Source organism: Hemiscyllium ocellatum, chromosome 2 (genome assembly GCF_020745735.1).
Source record: "Hemiscyllium ocellatum isolate sHemOce1 chromosome 2, sHemOce1.pat.X.cur, whole genome shotgun sequence".
Lineage (NCBI taxonomy): Eukaryota > Metazoa > Chordata > Chondrichthyes > Orectolobiformes > Hemiscylliidae > Hemiscyllium > Hemiscyllium ocellatum.
The window spans coordinates 109,791,097-109,805,212 of record NC_083402.1 but is presented as its reverse complement, the minus strand read 5'-3'; the positions used below and the strand labels follow the sequence as shown (position 1 = coordinate 109,805,212).

At 38.9% G+C, this 14,116-nt stretch overlaps 1 protein-coding gene across 7 annotated transcripts in view; it reads left to right on the top strand.

Moving 5' to 3' along the window:
- LOC132824506 (tyrosine-protein kinase JAK2-like) overlaps window positions 1-14,116 on the top strand; it is a 249,526-nt gene that overhangs the window by 214,449 nt on the left and 20,961 nt on the right. For all 7 annotated transcript variants that reach the window (XM_060839132.1, XM_060839103.1, XM_060839113.1 and 4 more), the window contains 6 exons: window positions 1,202-1,326; window positions 2,276-2,410; window positions 4,136-4,223; window positions 7,100-7,227; window positions 10,883-11,021; window positions 13,756-13,907. In XM_060839132.1, coding sequence (XP_060695115.1) covers window positions 1,202-1,326; window positions 2,276-2,410; window positions 4,136-4,223; window positions 7,100-7,227; window positions 10,883-11,021; window positions 13,756-13,907 — 767 coding nt within the window. The remainder of the gene's footprint in view (window positions 1-1,201; window positions 1,327-2,275; window positions 2,411-4,135; window positions 4,224-7,099; window positions 7,228-10,882; window positions 11,022-13,755; window positions 13,908-14,116) is intronic.

Genomic DNA, 14,116 nt, shown 5'->3' with positions numbered 1-14,116 from the left:
TCATTTCCTTATTCATGAAAGGTAATATTTATCATAGAGTATGTAACAAATATACACCGAACTGATTCCTGACGTGTGAAATTGTCCCAAGGAGACCAGGATAGTGCTCTCTAGATTTTAGAAAAGTTAAAGATGAGCTCATTCAGAAATGCAAAATTCTTATATAGATGAACAAAGTAGATGTAGCAAGAATGTTTTCCCTATTTGTGTGGAGGGTCTAAAACCTGGAATCATGGTGCAGACCATTTAGGACTGAAAAGAGCAGGAATTTCTTCACTTAGAGAACCTTTGGAATCCTTCCTGACGACACTGGAGTTGCATTCATGAAGTATACTGAATAATGAGATTGATCAGTTTCTGGATTTGAAAAACATGAGATGTGGGAATAGCAAAAGAAAACAGTGTTTAGCTCGAAGATCAGTCAGGATCAATGTGAATGCAGGAGCATGTTTGAGGGGCTGAATCTGTGTCACCCCTGTTTCCTATGGTTGATTTCAAAGTCTGCCAATTCTAGAAGTCTTGATGCTGAAACAAGTAAAGTTAATGCATTTGTACTAGAAGATGTGTTCCAAGGTTCTCTGAAAGGTAGGTACTTACAGAAAATAAATCTTCAGAAGATAACTGTCAAACATACCCAAAGCAGGCAAATAAAATGGAAAACGTTTAAAAGCTGCAGTCAATCATTATTTGGAAGCAAACATCAATGTGTAACTGGCTCTCAGGCTGACAGTTCATTTGAATTTGCTGCCTAGTGATCATGCATAATTAGCATTGGAAGAAGTATGAGAGAATCTTAGCACGATTTGGAAATCAATTTACCTGCATCAGCTCCTTAGAAGAACTGTCCTATTTCCCTGAACTTGCCTCAGTGACATGCAATTTTTCTCCTTCAAGTACTTGTCTCATTTCCTTTTGAAACTTCGTACTGAACCTGTATGGTGCCTGTCCAAAATTCACATGAAGAGGTTTTGCAATAGCTGGTTGGCTGCCTTCCCTCAGTCAAAAAATAAGCAGGTGGAAAATCAGAGAAAAAGGAGCAAATTCCTTGTTAGGTGAGAATGAATAAACACCTTGTCAATAAGAGGAACAATAATTGTAACTAATGTGTTTAATGGTTAGTGGAATGCAATTGAATAAAGTTAGTTGTGTTTTATTTCATGGTTTGCTTTTTATTTATACCCATACTGTAATATGTCTACAGATAAATCTAATCTTCTGATCTTGAGAAGCAACAGTGCATCTGATGTGCCAACATCCCCGACATTGCAAAGGCACAATGTCAGCCAAATGATTTTTCACACAATCAGGAAAGAAGATTTGGTTTTTGTAAGTTGTCAACATGTGTTGCTGTTTGTGAATATTCTGTTTTGCAACTGACTTGGAACAGAAGCTGGCCAAGAATAAATTTGCCATTGAAGCTGTGTTTACTATGTTGTGGAGTTCGTCAATAAAAATCACACAACACCAGGTTGTGTGATTTTTAACTTTGTACACCCCAGTCTAACACTGGCATCTCCAAATCATGGAGTCGGAAACCTTCTTTTATCTTAAAGAGACAAGTGTTTAGCTGCATAAATCCAGCACCTTTTTCTTTTCAAAAAATGTACAGAGGAACCTCGATTATCCAAACGAGATGGGTGGGCAGTATTTGTTTGGATATTTGATTATTCGGTTAATTGATTCATAGTCTGTCCTCTGGGGCTCGGAGTTTTTTTTAAGTTTCCTTTTTCCTCGCTCTGCCTGTCTTGCTCCCTCTCTCTGTCTCAGGGTTTGTTTCTGGGCAGACACACATTTGTGTGTAAGGGACCAGCAACACTGCTGAAGCCTCCCCTCCCACGTCCCCCCTGGTTTGACCCCATCCCATCGATCATCACCACCACCACCCCCACCTCCCAACTATGCCCATGTCCCATGGAAGGTTATATTTTTAAAAAATGAATCAGGAGACAAATGTGGGAAATAGAAGTATTTCACATTACGCAGGAGTTTAGATAAGTCATTTTAACTTGATTAGGATTGCCCCTTAATATAAAAGTGCAGTTGATTATAGTTCCTTTTGAAGGGTAGAATCCTCGTAGTTGTTGCAATTTTTTTTAGTTACTAGGGTATCAAATAGTGAGAAACAGGAGGGAGAAAATTACGTTAAAACAGGAATCTGTTTAAATCTTGAAATTAAAGAAATTAACCCAATGTAATTACTAATGAGCAATGTTGACTGGCAAGATTCGGAACACAAACATTCCTGCATGAATTCTTTGTGCTGTTTTGTCCATAGGGTGAAAGCCTTGGGCAAGGAACATTCACCAAAATCTTCAAAGGCGTGCGCGTAGAACTGGGAGATTATGGTAAGGTACACAAGACAGACGTTCTACTAAAGGTCCTAGAAAAAGCACACAGAAATTACTCAGAGGTATGTTTGCTTTTAAAGCAATTTCAAACTCTGCCATATTTTTCCAGAAAATGCAATATTATTATGCCTTTTTTTCAAACAAAGATGCTTCGATATAACATTGCATTAATAGACTGGTATCAGATAATCAACTCGGGGGTATTTAAATATAAGAGAGATGTTGAACTGAACAGATAAACCAACTGAGTGAAAGGCTGTGATGCCACTCTTCATGTACAGCCAGTTGTAATCGTTATGGATTCTTTATGTGGATGGGATTGAATCAAGTTTTGGAGTTGACCTTTGGGTGGATGCCAGCAGTTAAACAGGGTCCACAGAACAGCAACCTACTTCAGCTAAACCATTTGCAGAGACTTGCAGTTACAGTTCTGATTTTTATTTTGGCTACTGTTCCTTTTCCAGTCAACCCTTTAATATACGGTAGGTTCTGTTTAAAGTTGACTCTGTTGAAGTTGCTTTGTTTTAACTTTGTGAATAAGGTAATGACAATACATTTAACATTGTGGGTTTCACTTTCATATTGCTTGTCACAAAGCTTCTGTTCTAGCCAGCCACACTGTGGATAGTTCTCCCGCGCCTCTGCTCCCACACTTAGTCCTGAAGTTCCCATTTCCCCATCCAGCTCCCACTTTTTGTTCCTACTTTTAAAGATCCCTAACATCTGTTACTACACTTGAGGACTTCTCCTCCCCTGCCATTGTTCCCATTTTTCTCCTTGCATTCCTCCCATTCCTGCTCAATATCTTTTCCCTCCTGACCTCCCAACTCTCATTCGTGCTCTCTTTTATTATCTGTGTCTTCACTTCTCCTGCTCTGAAGTGCTGGGCTTCACGTACTGGCCGAGATTGGTCAGTGCATGTCATTCTGGACTTGAGCTGCTTCCTACACTGACCACTAGATGGAGCCAAGTGGTCTAATCAGTTAACACTTCAACAGATGAGTGTAATTTTAACATTTACAGTATTTACAGAATTTTCATTTATATTGCATTATAATTCAAGGTTGGAAGTTATAACTTCTCACTTATTTGGTTTTAGAGGTCATGTTATTTATGAATGTAGCCATTTGACTGTGCATCGCTTAAACCTAGAAATGTATTTTGTTTTCTGCTGAGAAATGTTCTGAAATACCCAAGTGTACTGTGTTAATTTTATATTTAGTAACTTCTTTTATCTCGGAAGTGATTAGAGCTAGGAATGCACGATACTGTATATGTATGGTACTGTATTATAACCAATACACTTTTTTTAAAGGCAGAAATGTCTGAAAGAACCTAACTACAGCTTTAACACTGATTTCTGTGGGAATCTGTGTTCCACTAAAGTTGTTGATATCATGATTTTCAGGAGTAGAACCCACAGCTTTAAGTGAGGACTTGCTGTTCTAATAGAGGGATTCAAAATGCAGGATGCTTCTGAGCATTTAAGACCGCTGACCACACTTGTGTTTTGAATTCTGATCTAATTGAAAGGCATATTATTGCTTAGTATGTAATAATTATTCAAATTAAATAGCAAGTAGTCATTGTGACTATCTTTAACAGAAGGGCAACTACTGAATGCAAGAAAACCACAATGGCACAATCAATGTGTCCAGAAAAATAAGATCTAGCACCTTCATTGTGTCTTTCACAACACAAAATATGTCAAATCCTTAGACAAATTTCAAATACAGTAACAATTAATGTAGTAAAAGTATCTTATTGTCTCTGGGATTCTTTTACAGTCCTTCTTCGAGGCTGCAAGTATGATGAGCCAACTGTCCTATAAGCACTTGGTGTTGAATTATGGAATCTGTGTGTGTGGTGAAGAGAGTAAGTAAACAGTTCTGAAGCTTTTATTTCTATTTTTGTGCCTCTGGTTGGTGGATACGCAGGTAATCATCCCTTTCTCATAAGAATGTTTACAAATACCTAATTGAAATGCCAGAGGCAAACAGATTCTTGGAGCAGGATTTTTCAGAAATGGTGTTTACTGAAAATGATGACCAAAAATTAAATATTAACACCAGTTAGATACAAATCTGAGGGGAAAAAAAATTATTTTCCTAATACAGAAGATTCTAAGAATATTTATTGGTTAATTCAACTCCTCGTACACCACCTTTAACATTTACTTCCTCCACCACTGCAATATGTTTGCCATTTATAGCAGGGTTGTCCAACCTTTTTGAATGGGAGTAGTAGGCACATTTCAGTTTTCTCTCGCTCAAGGGTTCGAGGGAGTGGGTGCAATGAGCAAGTGTCAAGAAAGTAAGGTTTGCCAGAACAGGATAAATTAATTTATAAATGACAAAGCTGAGAGGAAAATTCTAAAATGTTTTGGTGTGATTTGGGACAACGCATGGCCATTGAAATATAATGTAGATAAATGTGAGGTTACCTACTTTCGTAGCAGAAACTGCAATTCATATTATTATCTGAATAGTGATAGGTTGGGAAAGAAGGCAGTGCAGCGACTCCCTGTATTCTTATACACCATTCACTGAAAGTAAGTTGACAGAGATTTTTTAAAAAGCAGAAGGACTGGGGAGCCCAAAACCAGAATCACTGTCTACGGATATTGGTTAGCACTTAGTTGAGAAATTTCTTCACCCAGAGTGGTAAGCCCATGGAAATCTCTACCACAAAAAGCAGTTGAGGCCAAAATATCCAACCTTTTCAAGAAAAAGGTGATATATCTGAAGGATTCATAGGGTGTGGATAAAATGCAGGATCAGAGTACTGAGTAGGATGATCAGCCGTGGTCTTATTCAGTGGCAAAGGGCTGAATGGCCTACTCCTTTTTCTGAAAAAAAATTCCAAAACAATAACTTTATTATTGAAATGAATAATTAACAGCATGGCCATTTAAAAAAAAATGCCAGCCAGAAAAGCTAGTGATACATTTTCTTCTCCTCATGTTAAGAAGCAGAGCTAGAGAGAGACAGACTAGGCTTTACGTTCTGATCACCAGGGCAGGAGGTGTGTTCTGGGGCCAAGGAAAATGGTTGGGTTTAATTAACACTGACCTTGGTTCACCTCTAGTGGGAGCACATGCTGAACTGGCCTCAGTGGAGCTCACTGGACAATGGGGACCCTTCACTCTGCCTTTCTCTCCTCTCAAAACTATCTATGTAGAAATATTTTTGTGGTGCTGGGCGGGATGGAGAGGAAAGATGATTGTTTTTCTGATTCAGTTTCACTCATAGCCTCACTCACCATCTACCAACACAGTTCCCCTAACCTGTCACTTATACATCCTTGCCTGATTCCTGATGAAGGGCTTGTGCCTGACACATCGATTCTTCTGTTCCTCGGAAGCTACCTGACCTGCGCTTTTCCAGTACCACACTCTCAACTCTCAAACCTCCACCCTGGCAAATGAACCGCTCAGCATTTACCCTGCCAAGCCTGCTTAGAATGTTATACACTTGCTTTAGTTCCCATTTTACATGGAGTCCAAGGACCTTAATGCATCTTTGATAAAAGCCTCATGCTGCATGAAGTGATGGCCACTCGTGTACAATTCTGAACCATACTGTGCTGAGGCTAGATCTGCCTTCCTGTTGTGGAAGTGGTAAGTTATGGGGAGGAGAGTGTAGTGGAGTTGAACCAAGTGTGAACCTCCTGATTGATTCTCACAGTGACCTGTGAGCAAAAGACTGCAGTGATTGGAACGAGTGTGAAGGAGTAAATAGTAAGTTCCACTCTTTACTCTGCCTACCCATCAATTAAGAAGGACAACTATCACTCCCAGTGTTTGTACACTCAAAGGTGTTCCTATTGAAAGTACTATTCACTCTTTGCCATTTTGTAACAGAAGACGTTCTAAGAAAAACATTTTTTTTGTCTGAAAATAGAAATTTTGCTCACAGTTCTATTCATCAGAATGCAATAATATTAGAATGATGTCACAAGACTAAGTTGTCACATCAGCTGGAAACCACAGCAACTTCACTAGTAAACTAGATCCTTCCATGCTGGTAAAAGCTTTTCAAAACCATACTGGGAGGTATTTCATTACATAGAAAATAAATTCTTTGTTGCCCGAATGTATTGTTATTTATCATAATTCCATTGGAGCAGAAGTTTGACATCGTGGCTGATCTGATAATCCTCAACTCCACTTTTGGCTATTTTCCCCATAACCCTTGATTGCTTTACTGATTAAAACGGTGTATCTATTCAGTCTTGAACATACTTAGTTAAAAATCATACAACACCAGGTTATAGTCCAACAGGCTTATTTGGAAGCACTAGCTTTCGGATCATCGCTCCTTCATCAGGTAGCTGATGAAAGAGCAGCACCCCGAAAGCTAGTGCTTCCAAATAAACCTGTTAGATTATAACTCGGTGTTGTATGATTTTTATCTTTGTCCACCCCAGTCCAACATCGGTTCCTCCACGTCTTGAATACTTAGCTTTGTCAATTTTAACGTAAATAATTTCTGAGTACAGTGGTGGAGTCTTTCAGAAGTAGATAGCTCTGAAATAACTGATCTGAATCTTAGTCCTGCACTGCCATAAGTGACATGCCATGCAGAGCCTACTTTGAAACTAACTGCTTTCTAATCCTACTTCCTTTTTTTTTTGAGTACCTCCCCAATGTTGGAATTGATTGAAATGGAACTCTGCCCTTTGAACTTTGAGCTATTTGGCGTACTTTAGCTGAATGTGTTTTCTGTCTTTCCTTCTCCTTTTGGTTTCAGATATCATGGTTCAGGAGTATGTGAAGTTTGGATCGTTGGACACATATTTGAAGAGAAACAAAAACAATGTGAACATCCTGTGGAAACTGGAGGTGGCGAAACAACTGGCTTGGGCAATGCACTTTTTAGTAAGTGAAGATTCTGAATTGCGCTTCAGCAGTTTTGAAAAATGTAGTAGCTATATCCCTAGTTTTTAATGTTTGTGTCATTGTGTGAAGTATGTCTGCCTTTAATAGAGTAAAATATCCCAAGATACTTCATGTGAGCCTTTATCAGACCAAACTTATGATCGAGCCATAATTGCGAGATTAGCACAGGGTGATTTCATTACAAACCAACTGACTCTAACCGTTATATTGACTACACATCCACACACCCTAAAACGACACTATTCCATTTTCCCGGTTTCTCCATCTCTGCTGCATCTGATCTGACAATGGCACCTTCTGCAGGGGAGCCTCAAATGTCCACCTTTTTCTTCAACCGACAATTTCTTTCCGCCATGACTGAGGGCCCTGTCAACCATGTCCAACCCAGTTCCCTCAATTTTGCCCTCACCTCTTCCCTTCCCCCATACAACAACAGGGTGCCCCTTACCCTCACTTTCTGCCCCACCAGCCTCCATATCTGAAGGGTAATATGCTGCCATCTCTATCATTTCCATTGAGATTCCAACACAAGACAAATATTCCTCTCCTCTGCCTTGTCAGCATTCCAAAGGAACAGCTCAATCTTGGATACTTTGGTCTACACCTCTTCCCATTTCAACATACCTCCCATGCAATCAAAGCACCTTCCCATGCAATGGCCGAAGAAGTAACACTTGCCCATTTACCACCACCCCCTCATTCTCCAAGGTCCCAGACACACCTTCCAGGTAAAGCAATGGTTGACCTGCACTTTATTGAAACTAGCCTACTGAGTTCACTGCTCACTATGGGGCCTCATCTACACCAGGGCGACAAAATGTTCAGCATTTACAGTCCTTCAAGCAGTCTGCACTTTGCCTCACCTCTAGTCTATGCTGAGTCCATAGATTTATGAAGGAATGGATGAAGGAAGAACAAAAGAGATCTGTGAACCATATTTTTTATTCATCCATTTCATAATCAGCCTGTCATATCCATGTCAACTCTGGAAAAGAAACTCAGCTGCTCCTATTCTCCTGCCGCCTTCTCCCGTAATGCTGTACCTTTTTCCTTTCTCACATAATTTTACAATTCACCTATGAAACACACGATTGATTTTGCATTTACTATGCACTCAAGCAATATGTTCCAGACCTTGACTACTATAAATCTTGCCATGGTGTAGATTATCCATTATTCATTATTGATTAATCACTGACGGTCTCGAAAATGAGTTTGTTGTTTCAAGGAACCATCATAAAACATTCTACAGATTGTAGATCCAGCTAGGGCTAAAGCTATTTTAGTTCTACTGTTATTTAATGAGACAATTTTACTTAGTAACATAATTGTAAAAGATTCACTGGAAAATAATGATCTTTGCACAATTGAATTCCACGTTGTTTTAAAAGAGACATAATCCAATCACAAGCAAGAATCTTCAAGTCAAACAAACATAAGGGTATGAAGGGAGAGCTTGCCCAAGTTGATTGGGTAAAAAATAAAACTTTAAGAAAAATTTATCCACGGTTTACTCAATAAGTTAAGGATAATATTAGATTAACATAAGAGTCCATAACGTTGGAGGGGATAGCAGCAAGTCCAAATGTTTTATCAACCAACAAAGGGGTACCAAACTGTTGAACAGAAAGAATAACAGAGCAAACTAATTATGAATTCCTGCATGTATATAGAAAGCTTGAGAGTAGCTAAATTAAACTTGAACCTTTGGAAGCATCAAACGAAGAAATTAGATTAAATTCCCTACAGTATGGAAACAGGCCCTTTGGCCCAACAAGTCCACACCGACCCTCCACCCAGACCCATTCACCCACATTTACCCCTGACTAATGCATCTAACACGATGGGCAATTTAGCATGGCCAATTCACCTAACCTGCACATCTTTGGATTGTGGGAGGAAACCAGAGCACACGGAGGTACCCCACACAGACATTGGAAGAATGTGCAAACTCCACACAGACAGTTGCCCAGAATCGAACCCGGGTCCCTGGTGCTGTAAGGCAGCAGTGCTAACCACTGAACCACCATGCTGCCCCGAAAATGATTGTCGTGAATAAGGAAATGGGAATCATGAACAGATGTTTTGATTTTTGTGATAAGCAGAAGTTGCACACTTGAGAGAATGTTAACTGTGTGCTTATAAAGATGAGGAAATGAATATTACATGAGATGAAACCTTGAAAAAATTAAGCTAAATTGGCCTATTTCCTCGGTTCTAAAAGAGAGTTGTAGAAATTGTGGAAGCTCTGGCTATGCTTTTCAAACTATCCCAGAATCTTGAATGGTCCAAACAGATTGTAAGTTAGCAAATGTGACACCACAATTTAAGAGAGTGGAGGGAAAGAAAATGAAGAACTGTGGGCTAGTTAGCCCAGTATCAATTATTAAGAAAACACTGGCATCTGTTATTAAGGATTCCTAGCAATACACTTAAATAATTACAATAAGATTAGAAAAATCCAACATGGTTTTATAAAAAGGAAATTGTATTTGAGTCTTTTGAAGATGTAACTGGTACAGTTGATAAAAGAGAATCAGCAGATGTAATGCATCTGGATTTCCAAAAGGAGTTCAATAATGTTCCATGAAAAAGATGATAAGCAAAATAAGTGCTCATGGATTTGAGGAATGTCTTGGCATGGAGAAAAGGTTTGGGCAATAGACAGGAAGCAAAGTGTAGGCATAAGTAGGGCAGTCTGAAGTTGGAAGACACTGACTCGTGAAATTCTGCAGACATCAGTTTTGGGTATTTAGCTGTGTACAATTTGTATTAATGATTTGAACAAAGATGGGGATTACTGAAATCCATGCTACAATATTGACTTTAGTGAAAGTACACCTAGAGGACTCTGTGTAGCTTTGGTGTTTATATCTAAGCAAGGATATATTTGCATCTGAGTCAATACAGTGAAAGTTCACTAGATTAGTCCCTTGGAGGAGACATTGACTAAATTTATTCAGCCACCTATTTACAACAATATTGTTTTGCACTTAGATGACTGAGAAGTGATCTCATTGAAATATACAAAGGAGACTTGACAAGTGTTGTTAGATTTTTTTCTGCTAGTGAGAAACTCTGAAACAGAGAGATGCAGTCAGGATAGGGGCTAATCATTTAAGACTGAGATGGGAGAAATTGCTTTACTGGAAGGGTGGTGAATCTTTGGAACTGTATAAGTCAGAGGGTTGCAGATGCAGCATTGTTTAATGCACTTAGGCTCCAGGTAGACAGATTTTGGACTCTGAGGGAATTGAGGGGTGTGGAAAACTGTTGAAAAAGTGAAGTTGAAGCCCACGTTGAGCCGTGATTGTATTGTTTGGTAGCTTTAAAGGTCGCATGCTGTAATCCTGCTCCTACTTATGGTTCTTTGCCAATCTCATTAAAGTGATCCCTCTGGCTCTTGATCCTTCTGACAATGGGAACAGTTTCATCTTCTCTGGTTATCTATATCTGGATTCATTACTTTGTACACTTCTATGAAATATTTACTCCACCTGACCTTTACCAAGGAGGGATCAGTCGATCCACATCGCTAAAGCCCTTCATCCCAGAAATGTTTCTCATAAATTTTAAGCATGAGGCCATTTTATTTTTGGCTTTTGTTGCATTCTGACACTTCTTCCAAATGTAGGAAGACCGAAACCTTGTCCATGGAAACGTTTGCGCCAAGAATGTCCTGATGATCAGGGAAGAGGACCGGAAAACTGGAAACCCTCCATTTATAAAGCTTGCTGATCCTGGAGTCGGTATGATGGTTCTACCGAAAGATGGTAAGGATCTCTCTTTAATGGATATTGACTTAGTCAGTTGTGCAGTGTGTGTACATTTTTGGGGGTTTTTTAAAGCTTTGTTGATGTCAAAACCCTTACATTATTTAACTCCGGTTTCCACTCCACAATTGTTTGGAAGTTTGTTTTTGGCACATTTTAGAACTGGTGTCGTATTTCAACCAAAACTAGAAACACTACTTTCCTCCAGCTAACTCAATGGCTTATTGATTACCTCAACATTAATTCATGTTGATTCCATGTTCTCCATTTTAAAACTCCACACTGATCCCCTGCTGTCTCCGCACTCCCAAACACATGCATGCACAGTGTTGTACTCTGTGAACAAAACTTGTATTACTCTTCCTCCATGAATTTGTGTGTTTAAAATCTGTGTCCCAGATTGGATTTTTGAAATTACTATTAAGTATTTGGAATGAGCTTCTCGAGTTTGCTGTCGCACAGATGGGTGTTCTTTCATTGGGCACCATTTGACTTCAATTATCTGCAGTATGGCACTAAGTGATCATCTAAAGAGCTAGTGCAGTCATGGTAGGCTGAATGACCACCTCCTGTGCTGCAATAACTTTAATGTTATTTATTTCATAGTGCTTGTGTTTGTTTGACTTATCCTGAGAAATGCCATTCCAACTGCGAGGTCTTTTGACCTCTTTGGGGAATGTTAATGGGGATGCAGTTTTAATTCTAATTCGACATAGAATTAATATAATCTAAAATGCTTCAACCTCCTGCCTACAGTGCAGAAGATCTTTTACTGAGAATGTTTATTTAGAAGTACTAGCTTTCAGAGCACTGCTCCTTCACTGTGTAGCTGTGGAGTGATTCTGATGAAGAAGCAACACTCTGAAAGCTAGTACTTCCAATTAAACCTGTTGGACTATAACCTGGTATTGTGTGATTTTTGACTTTGTCCACCCCAGCCCAACACCGGCACCTCCACATCATTACTGAGAATGTTAATAGGCTCTGCTATTTTTATTGGACTACCTACAAGCTTAATATATTTTCTCATATTTGATATGTAAACTGATAACTTGACGTCCATTTAAATGGAAATCACTGTAAAACAGTTCTCTACCAGTTCCTTCTTCTCTCCTTAAGTTCATTTTGAAATGGAATACTGTTGACAAGTGCCCATGGAATCCTAATGTTTCAACATATAAAATGCTCACATGAGACAAGGGGGAAAACATGTATAGATCAAGTCCCAGTCTCTCTCCATGTGGATCAAAGAACCATAAACAAAACAAATTATAATAGGTGAATGCAGTGTTTGTGCTGCGATACTAGGGGAAGCACTTGTTTCATATGTGCAGTTGCTGCCTCTGTCAGTGTCAGCTGCTTGGATAAAATGAACAAATTAGTTCAACTGAGACTAACAATGAAGTTCAGTTTAGGGTTGTGCAGTCCTTAACCAACTGCAAGTTCTAGTCATATTATTTTCAACTGTTTACTCCATAGAACTTATGATTCAGTAAATGCTGAAAATATATACAGGTGGTTCTGTCACAATGTGTTTTGTGAATGTGAATTCACTATAATGCAATTCCGCCTCAATAGTTTAAATGGTGCTGCTATTATGCAATTTCCTTATAACACAGGATTGCACAAGAATGGAACTACTACTTTTAGCAGAACTGACTATAATCAGGAAACTTCAGTAAATGACATTTCGAACATTTGATGAATTCAGAAAAGTTTGGTTGTAAATTCGAATTTGATTAATCTTAATTTTAAAAAAATCAATAACAGAAAGTTCGAAAATAGTAAAGAAAACCAATTGTTCACCCAACTTTGAACCTGAACCCATGACCTTTGGATCGAGAGTCCCATATCTAATAACTACAAAGTTTTATTGTTAGAGATAATTATCAAATTCCAGTGTTCTAAAGAGTTTACACCATGAATGTTCCATTCCGTCTGATGATCAAGAAGTACTTGAGGATGAGAGGCAGGAAAGGGAAGAACAATAAGTGTGCCCTCTAGTGTTAGGGATCTGTGGTATGGGGAATGACTGAAAATGTTAAAATTTCACAGTCCACAAGGCTTCATCTGCAAGGTGATCTTCTAAAGGTGTATGCAATTGTTAACAGTGCACAAGATATTTTACCCAAAATATTAATCTACATTAATTAATGGGCTAAAGATAGTAGAAGTTCATCTTTGAACATTCACTTTCTGCCATAATGTGATTGACATGTGAATTAAACTTCCGAATGCAGTATAGTTCTGGAATTACATTTAAGGAGCAACTGATTCTGCATTTGAATCCAAGAATATCTTCAGATGGATAGTTCAAATGGGCCAGATACATTGTTGTCTCTAAGTATTTTATGAATAAAGAGGGTCAGTATTTTGTTTGACTATAGCACCTCAAGAACTTTTTCCAGTTATTCAACAAAACAAGCACTGATATGATGTTTTTGCCAGAGTTAAGAGAAACACTGAAAATAAATCTGGTTTCTGAAAGACTGTGTCTCAGAAGGATTTGGAGGAGGCAGTATTTTTAGGTACCTTCATCCTCATGTAGAAGTCAAGTGGCTTATTTGTATGCAAGCAATAAGATTGTCAATAACCAGTTTCAACTTCATTCCATTTTAATCAGAAAGCCCTTGATTATGTTTCACGTTGTACAATATTGTGATCAAGTTAATTTTGGTGCCTCACTCTCCATTGGCCTGCTGTTTGTATTGTGATAAACTGTTTCATGTTGCAGTTCTCATTGAACGGATTCCCTGGGTGCCGCCAGAATGCATCGAGGATCCCAAGAACTTGAATCTGGCAACAGACAAATGGAGTTTTGGTGCCACTTTGTGGGAGATTTGCAGTGGTGGAGATAAACCACTGGGCCCATTTGATTCCACGCGGGTAAGTAACACTGAACACACATACAAACTGCTTTTTATGACAGTGTGAAAACAGCCACTAGAAAATAACTCTGCTTGGAAGGACCATGATGGGCAAGGATTACTGTCTGTTTCCACTCCTGGTGGGTGTCTGGGCATGACGTTAAATAAAATAAGGGGGAAGGGGGGACTACAACCATGGGTACCCACAGCAGATCAGGTGGCATCTGC